General features: G+C 52.0%; 5 protein-coding genes and 2 pseudogenes across 7 annotated transcripts, besides 2 other annotated features; 3 read left to right on the top strand and 4 right to left on the bottom strand.

The window, feature by feature from the left end:
- Positions 1 to 244: 244 nt before the first annotated feature.
- On the top strand, positions 245 to 1,869 carry NCS57_00688000 (uncharacterized protein; the record flags this gene model as incomplete). The annotated part of the gene is made up of 3 exons (XM_053056751.1): positions 245 to 879; positions 930 to 1,389; positions 1,438 to 1,869. The coding sequence occupies 3 exons, from the start codon at positions 245 to 247 to the stop codon at positions 1,867 to 1,869; spliced, it is 1,527 nt and encodes a 508-aa protein (XP_052912946.1).
- A 164-nt stretch (positions 1,870 to 2,033) lies between these two features.
- Positions 2,034 to 3,648, bottom strand: NCS57_00687900 (MFS domain-containing protein; the record flags this gene model as incomplete). The annotated part of the gene is made up of 3 exons (XM_053056750.1): positions 2,034 to 2,193; positions 2,241 to 3,432; positions 3,483 to 3,648. The coding sequence occupies 3 exons, from the start codon at positions 3,646 to 3,648 to the stop codon at positions 2,034 to 2,036; spliced, it is 1,518 nt and encodes a 505-aa protein (XP_052912945.1).
- A 655-nt stretch (positions 3,649 to 4,303) lies between these two features.
- On the bottom strand, positions 4,304 to 5,510 carry NCS57_00687800 (uncharacterized protein; the record flags this gene model as incomplete). The annotated part of the gene is made up of 4 exons (XM_053056749.1): positions 4,304 to 4,356; positions 4,416 to 4,727; positions 4,775 to 5,278; positions 5,330 to 5,510. 4 exons carry the CDS (start codon positions 5,508 to 5,510, stop codon positions 4,304 to 4,306), a joined length of 1,050 nt encoding a protein of 349 aa, XP_052912944.1.
- A 945-nt stretch (positions 5,511 to 6,455) lies between these two features.
- On the bottom strand, positions 6,456 to 8,061 carry NCS57_00687700 (uncharacterized protein; the record flags this gene model as incomplete). Its single annotated transcript, XM_053056748.1, has 7 exons — positions 6,456 to 6,584; positions 6,633 to 6,743; positions 6,794 to 7,347; positions 7,396 to 7,613; positions 7,665 to 7,711; positions 7,806 to 7,871; positions 7,918 to 8,061. 7 exons carry the CDS (start codon positions 8,059 to 8,061, stop codon positions 6,456 to 6,458), a joined length of 1,269 nt encoding a protein of 422 aa, XP_052912943.1.
- Positions 8,062 to 9,449: 1,388 nt separating this feature from the next.
- Positions 9,450 to 12,004, bottom strand: NCS57_00687600 (annotated as a pseudogene). Its single transcript has 4 exons — positions 11,644 to 12,004; positions 10,817 to 11,592; positions 9,947 to 10,768; positions 9,450 to 9,899 (listed from the first exon to the last, which is right to left on the bottom strand).
- Positions 9,450 to 12,004: a sequence feature.
- Positions 12,005 to 15,647: 3,643 nt separating this feature from the next.
- NCS57_00687500 (uncharacterized protein) lies at positions 15,648 to 16,732 on the top strand (the record flags this gene model as incomplete). The annotated part of the gene is made up of 5 exons (XM_053056747.1): positions 15,648 to 15,698; positions 15,748 to 16,060; positions 16,115 to 16,216; positions 16,265 to 16,492; positions 16,545 to 16,732. 5 exons carry the CDS (start codon positions 15,648 to 15,650, stop codon positions 16,730 to 16,732), a joined length of 882 nt encoding a protein of 293 aa, XP_052912942.1.
- Positions 16,733 to 17,858: 1,126 nt separating this feature from the next.
- Positions 17,859 to 18,874, top strand: NCS57_00687400 (annotated as a pseudogene). Its single transcript has 3 exons — positions 17,859 to 18,274; positions 18,322 to 18,732; positions 18,787 to 18,874.
- Positions 17,859 to 18,874: a sequence feature.
- Positions 18,875 to 22,195: the final 3,321 nt, after the last annotated feature.

The following is a 22,195-nucleotide window of genomic DNA, read 5'->3' as shown; positions in this document are numbered from 1 at the left end:
AACAAAGTTGAAGGTCCAAAACAAGGTTCTACAGGCCCTAGAGGCTACTTTAGTGGACCTCCAGCGGGCTCCCCCCCTATCGCGCTAGACGTTCCCTGTCTCGATTGGAGCACATCCCTGCCCGCTTCATCCATCCCGCGATGCCTCCTCTTCCACGTTCGTTCCGTTCAACTTGCGACCGAGCAACCTTTCGAAAAGTCTCCTGCTCTCCGGGCCTCAGTGCCATGTTTGAGCGACAGCTTCCATGCCTAACCTCTGGACCCCCGCCGGCCCGATCGGCACCCGGCGGATGATGCTCAACAAGCGATTCAGTCGCATGGCCATCTTTGGCTCTTGCTCCGTCATATTCCTGATCCTCGTCTTCTGGAGCCGTATCCACGGCAGCTATGGCGTCTCCGAGTACTACTCCTTCTCTACCACGAGCTCCTTCTTCCCCGTCTCCATCGATCCCGCCGAAAAGACCACCAACGAGCTATGCGCCACCTTTCCAAAGCACCTCCTCCAGACCATCCAGCCTGTCCTCAAGCTGGGCCACGCCGACGCCAAGGACAGGATCGACGCTCAGTTTGACAGCGTCAGCGCTTGCTTTGGCAAGGATGAGCTTCTCGTATACTCGGATCTGGACGAGGAGGTGCGAGGACATCAGGTCATCGATGTGCTGGCCGACCTGCCGGAGCTCTACTACCACGACAATCCCGATTTTATAAACTACATCTGGCAGAAGGAGATGCGCAGCAACGGGACACTCGATGTGGACAAGGAGGCGACTGCGCGCATCAATGGCTGGAGGATGGACAAGTTCAAGTTCTTGCCCATGATCGAGCGCGCATGGAGGACCAAGCCCAACAAGGACTTTTACTTTTTCTTTGAGACAGACACGTTTGTGCTCCTGATCACTATTTCTATACTCGCGCTTATAACTACTTCAGATATGTCTTTTGGGACAACGCCTTCCGATTCCTCCAAACCTTCGATCCCGATGCGCCCCTCTACATGGGCTCTCCCTCGCCGGGAACCCACGACGTCAAGCAGGACATCAAGACATGGTTCGCAAACGGCGGGCCTGGCTTTGTCCTCAGCCGTGGCGCCGTCAAGGCCCTCCTAGTGCGCAAGACGACACCCTACGGACAGTACATTGAACCTCCGGCCCCGGAAAAATGGCTTCCCATGCTTCGCAATGATTGCTGCGGCGACAGCGTCGTCGGCTGGGCGCTGTGGAACGTGAGCGTGCCGTTGCGGGGATACTGGCCGCTCTTCAACCCGCATCCCCTGCATAGTATCCCGTTTAGCGACAAGTACTGGTGCCAGCCTGTGATGACGTTGCACAAGACCCAGCCAAAGGACATGGTGGATGTCTGGAGATGGGAGTTTGGCCAGAGGAAGCTTGGCGTAAGTTGAGATGGTGCCTTTGTTGTTTCACACACTGACTATGTATAGCGGCCGTTGCTCTACTCGGATGTCTGGAGGTTCCATCACCCAGGTGACCGCAAGGTAGCCGACAACTGGGACAATGGGAAATGGGATTTCTGGGTTGCTCCGCCTGAAGCAAAGATTGACTCGTTTGATGCCTGCGGGTCGTACTGCAGCGACAACGACGAGTGTCTCCAGTTCAACTGGAGAGGAAGAGATGAGCAGAAATGCGTTCTCTCCAAATCCTTTAGAGTCGGCGATCCGAGAGAACCAGAAAAGATCATCGAGCCCGAGGTCAAGGACGACAAGGGCAACGTCATCCCTCCACCTCCTGATCGCAAAGATCGGTGGGTCGACTTCAAGTCGGGATGGATGACGGATAGGATCGAGCAGTGGAGGAACAAGAGAAACTGCTCAGAGGTGCAATGGGTAGGACCCAGCATTAAGAGGATCTTTTGAGGCGAGCGTCATGCGGTGTGTCATGTTGGTAGAGTGTTTAGGCGTTGGGGTAGGCATTACAGATATAGATTATGCATATGATAATAGCTGCGGGCTAGATGCCGAGCGCATGTACTTTTCCTCTCTCCATCTTCTTTTCCTTGAAACAGTACTTTTGGGGTATCTCAGTAGACGTAGCGGAAGTAGGGGTTCTCCTTGTCGGTCAAGTCTTGGAATGCCAGCTTGGCTCGTTCAGCTTCGTCTCCGGGGACGGCATCTCGCTTCTTGTTCTCATTGCGCAGGACAAAATAGAGAGCAGTCGATGCGAGGATGCAGATGATGTAACTATAGCCGTTAGACACTTGAGTAAACTAAGATCGACATGGACTTACCAGATGATCAAACCAAGCCACAGAGCTGGGTAGTGCTCGTTCTTGGTCTGGCTCCAAACAAGCTGAGGACCAACAATGTTTCCAACACAATAGGCCACAAAGATGGTGGCAGCCATGAAACTCTTCTTGGTATGTCCGGCAACGTTGGACATGCCAATAGTAATGATAAGGCTCACAGTTCCGCCAAAGAAGCCAGTGATGGAGTATCCCACCACAGGCGCCGCAGCACGGTACGACCACTCACTCTTCCAGATGATGGCACATCCAGCAATGACAGGCAGGCAAGTAAAGATAAGCATGAAGATGCGGATGTTGTTGAACTTTGTGCCCAGCCATCCTGTGAGGAGGATGACGATGAAACAGAGTCCGCCAAGGGGGAATTGGAATAGGATCGAGTGTAGAGTGCTCCAGCCAAAAGTCGACACGATTAGGGGTCCGAATCCGCTGACGGCACCATTGACGGTGTATGCGGACGCCATCATAAGAGCCACGAGCCAGATCTTGACGTCGAGGACGGCTTCCTTAAGCTGTGATGTCTTGAAGGTTGTGCATCGCACGCCGGTTTGTCCATGTCGAAGACGCTCCACGGCAGCGAATCTCTCCTCTTTGGTCAGGAACCAAGCCGACACGGGTGAGTTTGGCATGACGAAGCAGAAGAGACCGAAGAGGAATGTCAGTGATCCTGCGAGGAGGTAGATATACTGCCACCTCTTGAGGCCACCGCCTGTGATCTGCGCAAAGCCATAGTTGAGTGCGCCTCCGATGATGGTGAAGATGCCAGTCGACGAAAACCACCAACTCTGCCGGAGTGACTGCTCAGTTTGCGTGTAATACCCCGAAACAATACACATGAATCCCGTAGGAATAATGCTCTCGACAAAACCTAGGAAGAAGCGCTGCACATACAACCCCTGGTGCGACGTCACAGCAGCAGTGAGCATACAGATGGCAGCCCAGACGACCACGACACCACCGAGGACGCGGCCGATGTTGAAGCGCTGGAGGGCGAATGTCATGGGGTACAGGCCAGCCAGCATGCCAAAGTAGAAGAGCGAGGTGGCCCAGCTGAGACGTCGGGTGTCGACTGTTGGGGGCGTAGTTGAAGTGTCCACGATGGTGAGGTCGAGGTCGGCAGTCATGCCAAAGAGAACAGCAGAGCCGAGAATCGCCTTGTCGTAGTACACGAGGCCATCTGCAAGATTAGTTATAACTAACTCTCTCAAGGTGAGGTGAGGCACATACAGCCGACAATCATGGCGGGGATGAGAAACAGGTCAATCTTTCTCACGGCGCGGGCAGCCACCACAGGATCGATGGCATGCTGCTCCTCTCCGACAATGGCGATGGCTTCATCTTTGTTCCCGACAGCAGCTTCGCTGTCGGTCTGGTGAGTTTCGTGCGCGCCCATGATGCGATACCAGACAGTGAAAGTTTGATGTGGCGAGAGGATGAAGGTATCATGAGAGAGCGATATAATTCATGATGGTAGAAAAACACGCAACAATTTTTTTACGCCGCGACCGGGATCTGACTAGCCTAAGCAAAAAAAGGCTGATATGATATTTGGCGACTTGAGTGAATTTTTACGTCACTTTGCGAATGGGATCAAAGAGACCAAGAACCGCTACAGGCCATTTTAAGCCTCAGCTGCAGACGACGGATCCTTGGCTAGAGGGGGTTCATGGGCTCGCTAGTAGGGATTGAGCTGCTGGGATCGGGGCCGCTCGTGGGGGGTGATAAAAATGGCTTCATTAAGAAAGGTCGAGATGGTGTTGTGAAGGGTTTTTCTCGGTTCGACTTACCCTGGACGCTTGGCAGAGGGAGTTTCGCGATGCTGTACTAGCACAGAGTATGCCTCGGTCCATGATAGAGAGATGCTATACTGTAAGTGATTTGGTTGGACAGGTTAGAAGTGACATTCGATATGGCTCGTTGACAATGTCGTCAGTTGATCCGGAGCATACACTCCGAAGTGAACGAATCGTCGATGGCTTCGAGGTCATTGACATAATCATTATCTATACATCCCGCTAGGTATCTCAATCTCTGTCATACAAGTTCCATTACAGCTTCGAAGGGCTCTCATTCGGGTTCTTAATCTCGACAATCATCTTGCCTATCAAAAATCGTTAGCTCAACTGACCCAACAAAACAAAAAACACAACAAAAACATACCCGTGTTAATCCCCTTGTAAAGATCCACCAAGGCTTGCTCGGCAACCTTGAGTCCACCCTTGACGATGGTCTCGGTCTTCTTGAGCTTGCCCTCTGCGATCCAGCCTGCTAGCTCAGCCCGCGCGCGGGGGTAGTCCTTGACGTGGTCTAGAACGATGAAGCCTTGCATCTTGATGCGCATGGTGATGATCTGCGAGAAGGCTCGGGGTCCTTGGGGCTTGGCGGCGTTGTACTGGCTGACTATGCCGCACTCGACGAAACGGGCGTGCTCCTTGGCTCGCATGAGACACATGTCGAGGATGTCGCCGCCGACTGATACATGTTAGTTGTTGCGTTGTAGAGAGGGTCGATTGACTTACCATTATCGTAGTAGACGTCAATGTAATCCTTGGTCGCCTCATTGAACCTCTTCTTAAAGTCCTCGGCCTTGTAGTTGAGAGCCACGTCGAAACCCAACTCCTCAGTGAGCCATCGACACTTGTCGTCGCTTCCGCAGATACCCACAACTCTAGCGCCCTTGATCTTTGCAATCTGACCAGCAACGCTACCAGTAGCGCCAGCAGCTCCAGACACAACAACAAGCTCACCAGGCTTGGGGTCACCGATCTGGGTCATGCCAACCCAGGCTGTCAGACTGGTAGCGCCCAGAGCTGAGAGCATATCATGAGGCTCTTGGACGCCGGGGAAGTTGGCTTGGGGCTCAAAGCGGCCTTCGGGGAGGATGGCGATCTCTGTCCATCCCGGGTAGCCAGCAACGATATCACCCTCCTTAGCGAGCTTGCTCTTGGAGGCGAGAACGCGGCAAGCGCAGGCACCTCGCATTGTCTCACCGATCTGAACGGGAGGAAGATAGGATCGAGCATCTGAGACATGTTAGAAGACGATCAATCAAGTAAGGGTTCAAGTTCTGTTACCTCGCAGCCATCCTCGCATGGCAGGGTCTAGCGAGAGGTAGAGAGTCTCGACGAGGATCTGTCCATCCTTGAGGTCGGACGGCGTAGGAGCGGGGGCAGTCTGTTGGGAGAATGTCTGGCCGGGGATGATGTCTGTGGTGGGACGCTCAGCGAGCAGGACGGAGAGGTTATCGCGAGCCATGTTGGGCAATGTGGTGAAACGTATAGTTCAGATGCAAGTGAATGTGCACAGCAGGTTGTACTAAAGGCTCGTCGTTCGTTACAAGTCCAACCTTGACACGAGTATCAGTACGACTGGAACCAAGGACTTCGAGGGGGGCAACCTTTTTGTACCTCCAACCAGTCTCACAACTCAACCTCCCCTTCCCCCCTACTACGTAGGAAGAAACATCTAGCTACTCGGCCCCGCCTTCAAGGCCCGGAGTGCCACATATCACGGACGCTATTCCCATCAGGATATATCCCCGGGGAGACCATCGGCCGCCCGGTCAAGTCGGGGATCTACATTCTCCAGCTGAAAAAGCCACCCCTCGCCTCCCCGGAGATGGGAGGTGGGGCGGACACGGATACCGAGGCTCGGGGGGCTTCTCCAAGAGCGGCTAAGACGCCTTGATTTGGAACACCAGTCTTTTCTTTTGACGGCGGGCGTTTTGTTTCTACACGGATTGAATACGTAACTGTTGTTTTTCGATTCGTAATCATCCCCCTCCTTGTTCGACGGGCATAGACATCCCCAGCAAGCCTCGGTATGTTGCTACACTCTTGGAAAGAGACTCCGGACACCCGAGGACGCCGCTCCAGGTGACATCGTCAAGGGTGCAAGCCTAGGCTTGGATGGCCATCAACCGAACATCCCGGACAATAATGTTTGACCGTTTTAAGAGTCCACTTTTGAAGCTTTCGCAACAAGACACACTCCGGAGCCGACTCCGCCCTCTCTCGGCCGAAGAGTTGCATTCTTGGCTTCACAGTAGATGAACTTAGAGTTCTCACCTCAGCAGAAAAGAAAAGAATACGGGAGTTGATTACTGTTCTAGGTATTACCTCCATTCATGATTACACTCCGCGGAAACCGAATGCAACCCTGTCGTGTGCGGGGTGACAGAACAAGTACATAGCCAACAGTTCATCTCGTCTTTAGCACGGTTGTCCACACAAAGTACATCAGCATGACCGCCCCAGTAAGAGGTCCTGCGATGTACCAAAAGTAGTGGCCCTTGCCCTCCCAGTCATACACGGGCGCGTCCATAAAGCCCTAGCTTCTCAGTGACCTTTCTCATATTGTTTGAAGTGGGAGACTTACCGCGACTGCCGTGGCTGGGAGGAAAAACATTGTTAAAAGTGCAATTGCCTTCATCTGCTGGGCATCGCCAATTGCCACTTTGGAGTCTTGGCGTGCAACTTCAGCCAGTTCCTGTGATTGTTAGATGCGGTTCATCTTCTGTGGGGGATTTGGAGGCAAGCCTTTTGAAAGGCAAGTGAAGTCGCCTGCATAACGTTTTCGCATCTCATGGCACTCTCCTCAAAGATCTCTCGGACTTCGGTGACGTAGTCTGCAGGCTCGAGCACAAAGCCCTCGGTGCCTAGGGTGCTGAAAGCGGGGAGATTCGGGCACACGTTGAGAAGCTTGTCGAGCTGTAGCTTCCACATGTTGAGCTGAGATCTTAGCACGCCAACCTGATTGTACAGCTCGTAAAAGGTCTCGGGCTGATCGTCGGAAGTCTCCTCATCGGGTTTCTGGATGTGTTGGCCTTTGCTGATCTTGATTCTTAGCCCGTCAATCATGTCGTCTACCTGCTTGAGGCGGTGCTTCCTCTCGAGCTCTAAAAAGGCAGATATTAGAACAAACGGATTATGGATGAAACCCCTGTTGTTGAAGAGCTTCGACGCCATATTCGTGACGTCGTCCGGAGAACCGTATCCTAGGAAGATGCCAAAGACTTGCTGGGTATTGGGAAAGTAGGTGACGCTCATGGCCGTGTACTGCGTCAATATTGAGTCCACAGATAGTATGTACACTGGACTGGTGAGTGAGCTGATCGCAACTACAGTTGAGTTTGACTTACCTTCGCAGGGCTGGCCTTGCACAGAGCTCTTCAACCTCTTGAAGACGGTCCTAGGTCGCTTGACCATGTCCATGAAGACTGAGGGTACGTGCATTCGCGTCAAGACATCTTTGAACTTGGTCTTTTGAATGGGGATCCAGGACAAGGCCATGCGATAATGCTGGACCCGTGAAAAAACCTTAGGGTCGACCTCTGTGATTTCCTTCCGAGGGCACATTCTGAGAAATTGTTAGAAGAAACACAATGACGATGCTAATGGGTATACTGACAGGAGAGAGAAGGATGGCTTGGAGGTGCTGGTGACGGCTGGAACACACTGAGATGGGTCAGTCAGTGACATCAACTTGAAGTGATGTCGTTTGACGAATTGCCGAAGAATTGGAATATGCTGAAGGCAATGAGAAGCTTACATCTGTCTTCCATGATGCCCAGTCTTGTTCACCCCGAATCTCTCGATAATGATTGAGGTTCTTGGTCTGCGCATCGTTAGCACAATCAACAACAACATGGGCAAGGTCTTACAGATAAGAGACTATCACTCGTAATTGAAAAGCAGCTTTTTGATGACTCCCCATAAGACGGTCCGTCGAGGTGACTGAGGGACTCATCCGCAGGCTCAAAGTCCCTCCAGACGCGATCCATCTCGTACTGCTTCTTCAACGCCATAACTGTCGCGAGGTTGAAGGATGTAGATGTCGGATAATTCAGGCTGCGTCAAGAGATATTTGTTGAGCGGAGAATGCCTCGACACAGCCTCAGAAGTGCAATGGTTCGCGAAAGAGGCAGATTAGGTTGGGCTGCGGTCGCACTTTGGGTAAAACTGCAAAGCCGCAAAGAACTATGACCCAAAAAGAAATTATTCCAAATATTGACAGAATTTTGAAGAGACGTTATATAGAACGTTGCAACAGCTTGAAGAGGTAGCCAATATCAGCTTGTAACGGCCGCTTTCAAAAGCTCGTGACGACGGCTTACAACGTCAGCTTGTAAGAGCTTGTAACGACAGCTTATAACGACCAGAAATGGCAGTGTACAACAGGAGTTTGAAACGGCAGATAATCTCAGCAGCTCGTGACAAGGCTTTTAAAGGCAGCACAAGGCGTACTGGATGGCTGCAGAGACCCTGGTCAGCTGCCTCTCGACTCGACGAATGAGACGACGGCGTTGAGTAAACCAGGCTGTTCCCCACGGGAGCCGACATGAAGCAGGTCAGACAATATTCTGCAGAGCCTCAATCAATAGAGCTCGCCCGGCTACTGTGGTTTATCTGCTTAGACCGAGGTGCATTCTCGCCGAGGACATGTTTGTTCAACGAATGTCGAACACGTAGCGAGACTAGATGCATTCTAGTGAAACCATTCTCGATGTGAGACGCAGAGCCTCGTAGAAACCGGGCATGTCTCGTCGCCTACTTAACCAGGCAAATGTCCACCTCAGGCAAACTGACATCGACACCGCCTCCTCTGCCTCAAAACTTACGACCCTACTCTGAAAAAGAATCTGAAACATGACATCATGGAGATTTGGTCGGAGTAAGCGTCCGGAATGGATCCTTCAACCTGACGTGGTTATACACTCGTCCTCTTTTGACCCCTACCGGACCAAGCACGAGTTTGACAAGGTGTTGGGTGTTGGAGAGTGGAAGGTTGATGTACGTAAATGGCTGATTGGGATTATACTACTGTTTACTGACGGTCATAGAATGCTCCTCTCACGGATAGATATGACTTTTACGTGAGGCAGAGTCTGACCAGAGTAAGTCTTGCCCCCCTGTTCAATGGCATCGTAAACTGAAAGATGTAGGACGTTGTGGCCACGATCAATAGCATAGCTGCGGGTAACAGTCCAAGCTACTATCGAGGCTACTGAGATGTATGAGCCCAAGTAATGATACACGATAATGAGTTACACTTTTGCCAATTCCCCATGCCCCCTGTTCTAGAGTGACGCTCATGCCGACAGATCGTCCTTGTTTGTTCCCAATGCCCATGCCCAACCAATGTACATTCCCCTGGAATTGTCATTTTTGATGACAAGTGATGTGACCGCGGATTTTACACCTTGACGCCGAGGGGAGGACGCTTCCCCTTTTGTCTCACATACCTAAAAGGCCTCGCCGTTTTAAAAGTCGCCATGTCGTAGCTGAACCCCCGGGTAAAATACTCATCATCCTGATCAACCATGTCCTCAAGTTTCTTGCAGAGCTCCGACATACTGATTCGCTTCTTGGGTAAATCCGTAGACCAGAACCTCTTTCTTGGGGGAGGCACTCGCGATGGCTCGGAGCGCACTGTGGTGTTTCGCCTCATGGGTAGATAAGTTCGGGACTCTTGGAAAGTCGCACTTCGAGGAGAAGATGACTGTGATGATCCCCTCCCGTCGCTGGGCGAAGTGGGATGCTCGCCAGAGTCGTTGCGGGGGACGAGGATGTCTGTAACGACTATGTCGACGAGATCGTGGATGAATTTGGGAACCCAAGGTAATCCATGTATCTTCTTTGCCCACTACAAACTGTCAGTATCAGAAACAATACGATATCGGGGCGTCGTACCTGAACTACACCCTCATGAATGGTAATCTTCTTGTTAACCCGAGGAAATGGCCAACACCCCGAGGTCCCATACCCATGAATCTCATACAGCATGCCAACTGTCATACTACCGTCAGAATTAACCACTGTCCTCGATTCATCAAACCCCCTAAGCCCCTCATTCCCAAAAACCACCCACAGACAAAACTCAAAGAACAAGCAGCCCAAGGCCCAGGTGTCGAGCGACTGGTTCGTCCTCCAGTTAGCCTGCACCTCGGGTGCGCAGTAGGGGTGGAACCGCATGTGTGGGTCAACGTGGTTGACTGTCGCCGTGTGGTGGTACTTTGTTAAACCAAAGTCTGCGAGTTGGAGGACGCCGTGCTTGCCTGGGTCGCCGTCCCAGTTTGTGAAGCGGAGGATGTTTTCGGGCTTGATGTCACCGTGGATACCGTGGTTTCGGGGGTCATCGTCATCCTCGGCTCTGTGGGCGTAGAACTCGTGAAGAATGTTCAGAGCGCTCGCGAGACCGTGGATCTGCTCTGCCATCCAACGAGAGAGACCATACACGTGCTCTGGGTCTTGTGCCGTCGAGTACGTGTTCCAGAACTCGCGGAGGTTGCCGTCGGCGCAGGGAAAGACGAGATAGAAGTGTAATATGTTTCCAGACTCAATCTCAAACGTCGCCGCTATCATGGAAATGTGCTTCGTGTTCTCGTTCGCCTCCTGTTCGTGCTGCTTCCTGATCTTGTTCAGACGACCCAGGGCATGGGCTTCGGCCTCGAAGGCGCCGCGGTCGGAGCTCTTGAGTTTCTTTACAGCAAACAGTTGCTTTCTATCTCCGGTCTGTTGATAGGTTAGCAGATAGAATTGAAAAGTCTGTGGGATATTCACCTGGCGGGTTCTGAGGTTTCCGTGCGTTTCAGGCAGTTGAACCTTGGCGACATGTCCTCCTGCACCCTCGACTTGCCCCTCGCCAGCTGGGATAAGTGGAATAGCGATACCTCCGGGAAAGATATAATGTCGAAGATCGTCGTTTTCAGTCTTGAAGAAGGGCGCGCACATCTCCCATTGCTTCCACGCAAAGTCCGCGATATGCTCATGATCCCAGTCCGCAAAGCATGGGTGAGGGCCACTCCTCTCATCAAGAACAAGCTGAACACACCCACCAGGACCGTCGACCTGCTTCAAAGGAAGTAGACCATCATGCAACTCTTCATCCACAAACCGTCTGATCTGACCCTGTTTCTGAATGCGAATCAGGAGTGCGAGGATCTTGCGGTACGATTTGAATCCGATATCCGTCTTTGACCGTGGCTTGCTGCAGATCTTGGAGGCCAACCAGTCCTTTTCATCATCCGAGACTCCCTCAAGGCCACACTGATCGAGAATAGCCCTCACCTTGGGCTGGTCCATGTAGCGCCAGAGACGAACGTCGGAGAGGAATTTTCCGGTGCATGAGGAGAAGAAGGATGTGTTACACCCATGTATCGTCACTAGTCCCGTCAAATCGTTTCTGACACAGCTGAGATCGACAACCTCTCTCTGCGATGGCTCGGGCTTTTCTTTTGGTTCAGCCTCTCCCAGCTGCTCAAAGTTGAGAGATTCCGCCTCGTCGTCTATCTCAATCTCGTGGATCAGGCCCGGCTGGCGTAGTCTTGCGTCGATATCTGCATTTGTTAGCCCAGTTCATTTCGCGTCGAGAAGTCAAGGCATCATACCTCCAAGAACTGTATCTGCCGTGCTGTTTTTGCGCTCGCGGCTGAAGTCAGCGAACTGACCGCCTGTGGAGTAAAATTCAGCATTGCTAGGTCCCGCAGACGACAAATGTTCATCGCCAAAAGTCTTTGCAAGATGCTCCAGCATAAACCTTTGATAGGTCCCAGGTGGTGTAGCAGTAGCAAGACCAGAGCGAGCTGATAGAGCTCCAGGTCGTGCAGGTCTAAGCGGAAGGTCCTCGACTGCCCTCCCCCTAATGACAGCGAGGCCTGCGCCTCCGCTAGACGTCTCTTGGGGTCGGACTGTCAGGAGGCCTTGCGACGATCCCGAATCGCGGTGTTGAGACATGAAGGTCACGATTTGACTGCATATGCGAGTGCGTAACAGTCAAGGGTTCAAGTTTTCAAGAAGAGAAGGGGTTAAATGCCAAGCAGATCTTATGTCACAGAAGCAGTGACGTCTCATGCAGGAGTGAATGAGAAGGCTGAGGCGCAGCCCCTGTTGCCACCCACAGAGCCTCACTGCCAAGTCTGGTGTTGGTTCATAGGTGAAGTGTATTAATAGGCAGTGACTCTTTCAACCCACAATGTCTAAAAACATCTGAGAGTTTGCTCTAAGCTGATGCACAAAGACCGCGGACCTGCATGAATGCAGGTCAAGCAAAGCGCGGGATTGAGAATAGCAGAGCCATCTAAGCCATCCTAATATTGTGACTGGCATAAGAAGAGAGTCGGTTTACAATATAAAAGTATTTCATAATTAGTTTATTAATTCATCGTATTTTTATGATTTCCCTTAGAAGAGGATATGTCTGCCTCTGTACTGGTATCTCACTTTTCCTTGCCTTGGGCGACTATGCTTGCGTCTCTCATCACAAACCCCAACGCCATCCAACCGACCTGCATAAAGCGATTCGTCACATCATCATGGGTATCATCATGGGATCCGGCAGCAATCAAATTCGTGCTAGGCAAACCATCAGCACAACCACCTCCAACTTCCGCAGGAATGACTCACCATTGCCAGATGCCTCGGCGCATGAATCCGATAAACATCATTATGCATCTGTACGAAAAAAGACTTTTGAAACTTTCTCTCCAAAAGCTCACAAAGAGCATCAGGGTGAATCTTTTGGCAAAAGATGACCTGCGGATTCTCAACCGTGTATCGCGGCTTGTGCGGCTTGCGACGACGTCTGCCTGGCAAGATCGAGGTCAGCAGATCCATGAGTCTGCGCCAGTCTTTGTGTATTGGTATAGGCATTGTGAGGCGGAAATGTGAAGGACTTTTGATTTGAAGGGGGGAGAGCCACAGTTGTGGGATTTTATACAGAGTGCCACGTCTGTGATGATAAGGCAACGAGGCTTGGCGGGAGGCGATTGTTTGCCTGAGTAACTGTTGAAAAGGCTTGTGGTGATTCGCATCCCTCAATATGAGCTGACTGTATGTCGGGCTGCCCAACAATGTCAATTATCTGACCCTGAATTAATTATGCAACTGATCAACAGCATGTCAAGACGTCGACAACTCGGCGCCCAAACCCACCACTCATGAAATGGAAGGCTACCTACCTTTCGACATAGAAAGAGCCCAATAACAAATTCACACTCGGTAGAAGAATTACCATTTGAAGCATCCATGGATCCAAAAGATGTATGAAACAGACCCAATTCCGTAGATGCAGCTTCTCCCCTTGGGCGAATCGCTTCATTGCCCGAAAGCGCAAGGACCCATGAGACCCCAGCAAATAACTTGACCAGCACGGATTTGAGTCTTGGCTAGAATCCTTCGGCAATCTCCATTTTGGGAATAAGCGAGAATAAAGACTTCGAGTTATTAAACCTGCACCGTCAGTGTCTTTGAGCGTAGCGAGACCAAAACTCGACGACCACGCCACTTTTCCTGCAATATGGCTTTGCCCCCTCAACAATTACTCGCCAACGAGTCCATCGCCGCGTTCAAGAGGATACAAATATTCAACCAGGGCGATCATGACTCCCTGTTCCCACTCATCGTTGCATACGCTGAACAGCCTTCCCTCGCCGACTCGGTCGAGGAGCTCGCCATCGACTCTGCTGGTTGGAGATGGGGGCCCAAGGACCCAACTTTGACGCCTTACCCCATCTCGGATGCCGTGTACGCAATGGTCGAGTCCCGGGTGCGCAGCCTAGGCTTGGGGCCTATCGAAGGCGATGTCCTCGATGCTCTAGCTAGCAAGCGACGGGCCTTAGAGGAGAAGCCGGATCCACAGCTGTTCCTCATGCACGTTATGGACAACCACGAGCTTTGCTTCGGCTTCCCAGCTGCTGCTGCTATCATCATACTCGCCATGTGCAAAAACATCTCGACACTGTATCTCGGAGATCTCATCGTTCCATGGGGAAGAGACCATAACCCTCACTCGATGGTGGGGGCGTATCTGGAGGCCATGAGGCTGGGCCAAGTACCTCAGCCCTGCTTGCAGAAACTCAAGCGAGTCGAGATGATTGAGGGTCGAAACGACGGGTTCGGCGGGTACGGCCGAGCCACTTTTACGGCTCCATTCTTCTTCTTTAATCAACTTCCAGAGTTTAGAGAGTTGGTCGCTGACGCCGTGGAGGAGTACCAAGTCGAGTCCCTCCCCGTCGAACCGGGCTCCTCCAACGTCGACAAGATCGAGATCACCCACAGCGATGTGGAAACTGAGACAATGGTCACGGTCCTCAAGGCACCTAGGGCCTTGCTCGAGTTTACTCTTTGGCTAGGCGGCATGTACAACAGGGATGGATCTTCGTCTCATGTCGTGACCAAGGAGATTGGAGAGGCTCTAGCGCTGCAAAAGGAGACCCTTGAAAAGTTGGACCTTGATCTCAGCATAGGACTTGATTCAAGTTCTCCTTGGCCGGATCTCAAGGAAGGACAGAAGCCTTGGCCAGAGAGCTTGGCTGATCCAAATGACGTTACGGGGGATGAGGAGTACGAAGATGAGGATGAGGAAGAGGACAATGGGCCAGACAAGCCGCGCTGCATCTTATACTATGGTCCTTCCCGTACGACTCTCGGCTCTTTGGCGGACTTTCACGGCTTGAAGCACCTGAGTATCGACCCGGGAACACTTCTAACACCCACCGAGCGCGGCGTCAACTACATGCGACCCCTCAAGTCCAAACCAGCCCGCCGTCTGATCGACCTCCTACCTCCAAACATCGAGTCTCTGTGTTTGTACGGCTACGTTAAGGGCAAGACGCGGCTCATGGATAAGCAGGTAGCCGAGTTGATGGAGAAGAAGGGCGAGCGACTACCAAAGCTCAAGGAGGTGCGGGGGGTGGAGGAGACGGTGCCGGATATGCACGATTTGTATGCAGAGAAGAGGGACGAAAGTTATCAGATTGTGAGAAAATATGGACAATATAAGAGGCCGGAGAGGGATTTTGGGTGGTTGAGGGTGTGATGTGTCTGTTGTCTAGCAAACAGGTGGAATTGAACGGCTTTGATATGGGACAAGTGGTTCACAGGTAATTGTACAGAGACCAGCTTATCGCTCGTTCCCCTGCCAATGGCTCATCCTGAGAGATGTCAATAAGTCTTCCAAGATGGTATTGAGGAGCACGAGTACCTATAATGAAAAGATGATAACAGACCGAGTACCAGCCCAGACTGGCACGGAGAACCAAGGCTTGATGCCTTGCTCAGTGCTTATCCTTAGAGCTAAGCTGACCCACGATGTCTCACCCAATCTCCCATTGACCAGTCTAGACCACAACAGAACCAAGTCGTCCCGTAATCAATGAACCTCTCGATCAGATTAATAATTGCACAGCTGATTACATCAGCCCGTGAGGCTCTGCCCCCAGAAAATCCCCCGTCCCTTGCATATCCACCCGAGATCCGGCCTCTACCTCCGCCAACCAAACTCAAGTGCGTCATCTTATATCCGCTAACCCCGCCGGGTCGTCGCCTTAAAGTTTGAGCTCTCTTCAGTTTACACGAGTCGATCATCAGACAGAATCATACAAAATACTTGACAATGGCTTCGCTTGCAAAGACTATCGTGGCGACCGGTGTCTCTTCGGGATTGGTGAGTTGGGCGTTGAAGTGCTGGCTGGCATTGCTGACGGTGACATCAGGGTTTGGAAGCTATCAAGCAGCTCCTCGAGCAGACCCAGCCCTACAAGGTCATTCTCGGAGCGCGAAACATCCAAAATACGCAAAAGGCATATGACGAGCTGCAGTATGACCGGGCGGCAAATGGGGTAACCATCCTCCCTCTTGATCTGTCCGACTTGAAGGGAGTCAAGTCATTCGCCGAGAAGACACTTGAGAAGCTTGGTCAGGGCAAGATTGACTATTTGCTGCTCAATGCGGGTATCAGCAATGGTTCTGAAGGGCCTGGACCTCATGGATCCAAGTGGTGTGAGGCTCACATCGTGAACCACCTGTGTAGGCCTCCTGCGCACCGTTCTCGTAGAATCGTGTGAGCTAACAAAGGACTAGCACAACATTATCTAGTCCACCTCCTACGAGAGAAGTTGGTTGAGTCCAAGTCGAGGATAATATTCGTGTCCTCTGGCGCAGTGCGCAACGTGCCCGACCCCAGTACGCACCTTCTCTCCACGCTGGCTTTCTCCTAGGCTGACTATCAAGGCGTTCTTGACACCGAACTAAAGGCCGGCTCCGGCATGTCTGGAAGAACCACCTACCCTCAGACTAAATTCACTGCCCTCCTCGGCGCACACTGGTGGCGTCGCCAGCTCGCGGACACAAACGACGTCGTCGCCGTCTCCCCGGGCCTCATCCCCAGCACCGGTATCGGTCGCGGAAGCGGAATGAAGCTGACCCACGAGATGCCCGACGCCAAGAGCGTTCCCGAAGGTGGGGAGCCCTCATTTATGCTTGATTGATGGGGACGCTAACTGTGTAGCAGGTGCGCAGAGCATCCTTCGGGCTTTCACGCGAAGTGACTTTCCCGAAGATCCTGACCGTATCTTCCTGACGAGCTGGGGTGAGTGGTGGGAGAAGAGTGTGATTGAAAAGACTACGGACAAGGCCCTCCAGGACAAGTGGTGCCCCAGCAAGGAGGAGATTGAAAGGGACGAGGGAATCTCGGCGTGATGGGCCACAGAACCCCGACGGACTTGCTAGGGCACATGCAGGAGCCCTGCAAAGGAGTAATTACAGTTGAAGATAAAGATCAGATTGGATGCTGAGTAGGAGCCGGTGCAACGTCCAAGGGGCTTGTGCCACCACGTGTAAGACAAAACCACCCAGAATGAATCCACGGTGTAATGTCAAACCGGATTGACGTGTATCGCAACGCGTTTAACGCCATGATACGAATCTGTTTGAAAAGTGTAGCAATCTCGACTGTTGCTAGGCTAACACGATGGTGCTGAGATTTCGCCTTGTCTCGCTTTCGCCAAATCTTAGGCAGACATCGGGTCAACATTTACAAACACCTGCGATCAAACACGGAGGGCGCCTGCAGCAGAGGTCACACAAGATTGGGCGCAGCAGATAGAATGGTTGTTTACTTCCCCGTAAGCAAGCATGTAACCCTCATATGACCGCTTTTCAGCTTGTCCATCTTGGCAGTTGTCGTCGTCATCAACAAGTCTCAACTAGGGGTCAATATTCGCATTCGGACATTGTCAAAATAAGGTACGAACAGAAAGGAATGACTCGACAGGGCATCGACTCGTCATCTCGCCAGGTCCATGACGTCCTCCAAAAACGCATCTCGCATGGATTCCCTAAAGGGACAAGTTAGCTGCCGGTCCAGTGGACAGCCCCTCGGGACCCCTAGCGCCCGTCCACTGAAGGATAGCTCTACGATTGGCTCGTATTTCGCACTCGCTTCCTCAGGCTCCGCTCGTTCAGCCCTGTGGCAGCTGGAACGGGCAAGGCGCAAACGAGCGGGTTCCACCTCGTGGCAGTTAAGCGAGTGCGAGGATCTACGTCGTGTATCTGGGGGACCGTCCATCATGGAGGTTGAGCAAGAGATGGAGAGGTGCAGATGGGGGATGTGTTGATAATAAATACCTTGAGGCCTGCTTCTCTGTGCTCCGAGAATGCCGGCTTACATGACCAACAACCGTCGGACTTGGATACTCATCCAGGTACTTCAGTGGATTTGAGTTGACGACATCAAGCAGCACCAGCCGAAGAGCAACGTTATCACAACTACAGAACAACTATCCTTTTGGGTTCTTACGAATCAGCGTTATCTCAACTTGACTAGACTTCCGAGAAGCCTCTTTTCCACTCCGTACTGCACCTCACCCACAGCAGCACTTACACCATGGATCCTCCCAACGGCCTCATCGTCTTCGGCCCAGACGCCAACTGCACACTCGACCTCTGCCCCCTAGAGTGGAGCGTCTACAAGTACCGACCCTCCCTAGCCGCCAATGTCATCTTCATCATCCTCTACGCCCTCGCCATGGGCATCCACATCTTTCTCGGAATCCGATGGCGGACCTGGTTCTACATGATCTTTATGATCCTCGGCTGCCTGTTTGAGATTATCGGATATATCGGCCGTCTTCTCATGTACAGCAACCCCTTTTCGTTCCCTGGATTCATGATTCAGATTGTGTTCATCACGTCTGGTCCTGTGTTTTATACCGCTGCTGTCTACGTGACTCTGTCAAAGACGTAAGCCCCCTTTTCCTCGCCTGTATACTCCCTTCTAACTCTCATAGCATCCAATCTTTCGCCCCCAAAATCTCTCGATTCAGACCTGAGCTAGTCTGGTGGATCTTCATCCCCGCCGACATTGTCTGCCTCACCCTCCAAGCTGCAGGAGGAGCCCTCTCGACCGTTAGCCAGGGCTCCAGCCAGACAGGTATCGACGTCGCCATGGCCGGTCTCGCCTTGCAGGTTGCCATCCTGGTTCTCTTCTGCGTGCTTCTCGGTGACTACCTGTTTCGATACTTCCGCAGCGGGTCTGCCAGCGCATTGAGCACCCGCATGCGCATCTTTTTTGGCTTCCTGAGCGCGGCTGTGATCATGATTCTCGGCCGATGCGCTTTCAGATGCTATGAGTTGAGCGAAGGATACCAGGACTCTGATCTGGTCACTGATGAGGGTCTCTTTATCGGTCTCGAGGGAGTGTAAGTTATCTCCTGTCTGCTCGCAAGTGGTGATTGGGTGCTAACTCGCGACAGGCTCGTTGTCATTGCCGTCTTTTGTCTCTGCATCGGCCACCCAGGTCTCGTGTTCCGACAATCTACGGGAAGCGATATTGAAAAGTGAGGAGAAAAACTCGATGTTTTTGGCGTTTGGTAATGATGCGCTTGTTCTTTGCCCACCTTTTTTGTAGACGCTATGGTTTTGGATATGTGAGCGGACTGAGATGATTCAACGAGAACGGCCTCATAGAAATAAATGGGCGAAATAAAGTCATGTTGATCAAATTATATCAAATTAAATGGCTAAACTCTTTACCTTGAATTCTATTGTATTGAATCTGCGAACGCGCCCAGGTGAGGAGGTCACTCTGTGTGGGGGAATGGCCTTCCCAACTCAGTTCCGTGTGGATGGCCCTCCCTCATTGTTATTCGGAGACCAAGCCTCTGTTTGCGCATAACAGAAGATAGCGACGGCATTGCTTCACGCAATATAGTAGCCTGTGTTTATCACAGATCGAATCCATCTTTGGTGTTGTATAAAGCAACGACCCTGGAGACGTCCTCTCCTGTCACCCTACGACCCATGAGTCGAGAACCGCTCAACGACCATTGGTATACTTCTCCAGACTATTTACCACGACGCTCCTCACTCTCATCTCATAATGAAGACATTTTTTCTCAGCAAGTTCACCCCCTAGCCCAATACTGCTGGTCTAGCCCGACTAACAACCAGAAGCCTCCCTCCTCCTAGCCATCGCCGGCTCCACCCTGACTTCCCCCAACATCAATTCCATCATGAACGAGGACGACAGCTGCTCGATCCAGTGCGCTTGGGGTCATGGATGGTGTAAGAACTCACCTTATAATTACAGGTGCGATTCTAGTGGAAGGCTTGTGTACAGTACGAGCCACTCGGGCTGTAACAGCTACTGCTGGTGTGGCTGTGATCAGAGCTTGGAGCTGGATGGGATGAAGGCATCTCGATCAGGTAGCCACGCTGGGTTCTTGTTCGGGGGTATTAAGGTGTAAATCGAATACAGCAATCAAAATAAAGGAACGCATCACTTCTACACTAGTTCGTATACGATGGGCTTGGATCATACAGGGTCTCTGTATAGCGGGGGGAGACAGGCGCATCGTGATTCACAAAGGTGGACAAAGGCTTGCCTGACCTCTACCATACCAATAGATCAAGCATTTTGGCTCACTTTTAACAAGTTTAGATACATACCCTAAAGAGTTCCACCTGAGTTCTGATCATGTAGTGTTTTCTATAACGGACATATCCCTGCGCACTCGTATCGGGGGGGGGGGCTTAGCGAGTGGTGACCGGTATTCTTGAAAAACCTGGCTTCCCACGTCAACAAAAGCATCATGGAAATCAAGCCACTTGTGTAGTCGTCAATTTCAAGGGCATAGTAGCGATCCTTACACTCTTCAAGCGGACGTCTTGGTTGTGTCTCTTGCACGAGGTCATGGTCGACATTGCCTACCCTGTGCCAGATTCTATCCATTGGTACCGGATTGACCATCTCTGTCGCCTTGAAAAAGGCCTTTTGTCGGCTTTCTTGAGCTAAATGGAGAGCAGGATGAACTGGTGAGTAGAAGGTGGTCCTCCCTTCTAGTCAACATGTTGATAACACAAGTCGCACATGTGGAAAATATCGTCTACCTAATCTCGTTTTCTACGATGTCGTTGACGCCCAAAGTACCCGCAAAGGCGGAAGATTATTTAGAGGAGGCTCTGCGAATTAATGAAAGCATGGTTCTACAGATTGGGTTCATGGCGCCGATTCAAGGTCCGGGAACGAAGGGTAGACTGGGGGGAAATGTACGCCTAATAAACAGGGGTCGCTGTAGTTCGTGAAAGGTGTCTTGGCAATGACGATGGTCTTGAAATCAGGTTTCCCAAGGACAGAACTTGCCTCCAACGATGAGGCATATAAAAACAGGCTTGCCTTCAAGGAAATACGCTGGCTTCTTGGTGCTATCTGTGACTTACAAGTACGAGGTTCGAATGACTCGCGTCGTTCACGCTGAAAAGTGGATCGGCCTGAGAAGCAAAACACTCGAGATTCGAAGGCTGCAATCCTCAGATCCCAGCCAGATGCATCGTGTGACAGGTTAACTCATTCATGACATGAAACCGCCAGACAGTTTGCAGCTCAATCAGTCCATCGCGCTCTTGACTAAGAAGCGAACTGGGTGCGATGGTTGTTTAGTCAGGAATTGGAGAAATTGGAGAAGGACCTGCATCTCGGGATTAAGCCGACCGTGTCGAGGCTTGGGTCACAAATTGGTCGCATCCTTCTGTCACCCCTTCCAAGTCTGTTGAAACGTTGTACCGTAACGAGATGATCAGTTCGCCACTTTGACAAGAGTCCCCTGAAGTGTTGACGTACCAAGAACCAACAGCAGTGAAATCGATGCCTGTCCCCTTGCTGACTGGCATGACACAGATAAAGAGCCTGGTGGTTTGTTAAACCGCGCACGAAGCACTCGCCGGGAACATGGAGCTTCGTCTTGCCCGTATCGACTTAACCGCCCCCATCAGACTCCAAGAAGACGATTAGCCTTTGACCGTCTTCCCCCCGGGGCGCCCTCTACCCCGAATCTTCCCACTAGGGCCCTGGGGAATTGGGGGAGTTGGAGAAACTAGGCGTAACTCTCGGCCCTTTCCCCACAGCAACACGCGACGGGTGCAGTCCGCGCCTGTGATGACACACACTGGCTCAACTCTTGCGACCCAAACAGAGCTGAGCAACCCCTGAGATGTGATTCAGAGCCATGGCATTTCTGGAGCTGCGAACCCAAACATCACGATACTCGGCATGAAAAATCTCAAGGTGAGAAGCCCATCTTGCCCGCAGGGATGCAAGATGTAGACTGTGGAGCCCTTCACAACCACGACGACACGCCGTGCGATGATCATAGCCCTCAGTGTCACCCCCCAAGAAGATCTGATGCGCTCCAATAGCCTGTCTCGAACGAGGCAGCCTCTTTTCTGCACCTTCTCGACGGCTTCGAGAATCAATCGGACAAGCACTCGGAGATGTCCCGGTGCCCGGCACACGGCACAAGGCGGCTCTGCGGACAGCCACACGTGGGCGGCTCCGACTCCTGCGCGCGCTGTAAGGTGACAGTGCATGAAGACGGCAGGGAACCCTGTCCATGATATCATTCCGGAATCATTCTCGCCGACTTCTTCTGTAGGCCAATTCGTTGCTCACCGTGGGCTGACCTTGATCCCTTTCAGGTGCTCCTTCCTCGTAATGTCCCAGGTGGTCGATCTGGGAACAGTGGGCAGGTACCACTGGGGTACCTGATGGAGGTTGACAGAGGCGGCTTCAACTTCCACCAGACCGCGACAGAGACTTCACATCATCTCCCAGAAACATCACCAAACCCCCAACCATGAACCCCTGCGCTGGACGCCATCTTCCCT

Source organism: Fusarium keratoplasticum, chromosome 5 (genome assembly GCF_025433545.1).
Source record: "Fusarium keratoplasticum isolate Fu6.1 chromosome 5, whole genome shotgun sequence".
In the NCBI taxonomy this organism is placed as follows: Eukaryota; Fungi; Ascomycota; class Sordariomycetes; order Hypocreales; family Nectriaceae; genus Fusarium; species Fusarium keratoplasticum.
The sequence above is the reverse complement of the archived record's forward strand: the minus strand, read 5'-3'. Positions and strand labels throughout refer to the sequence as shown.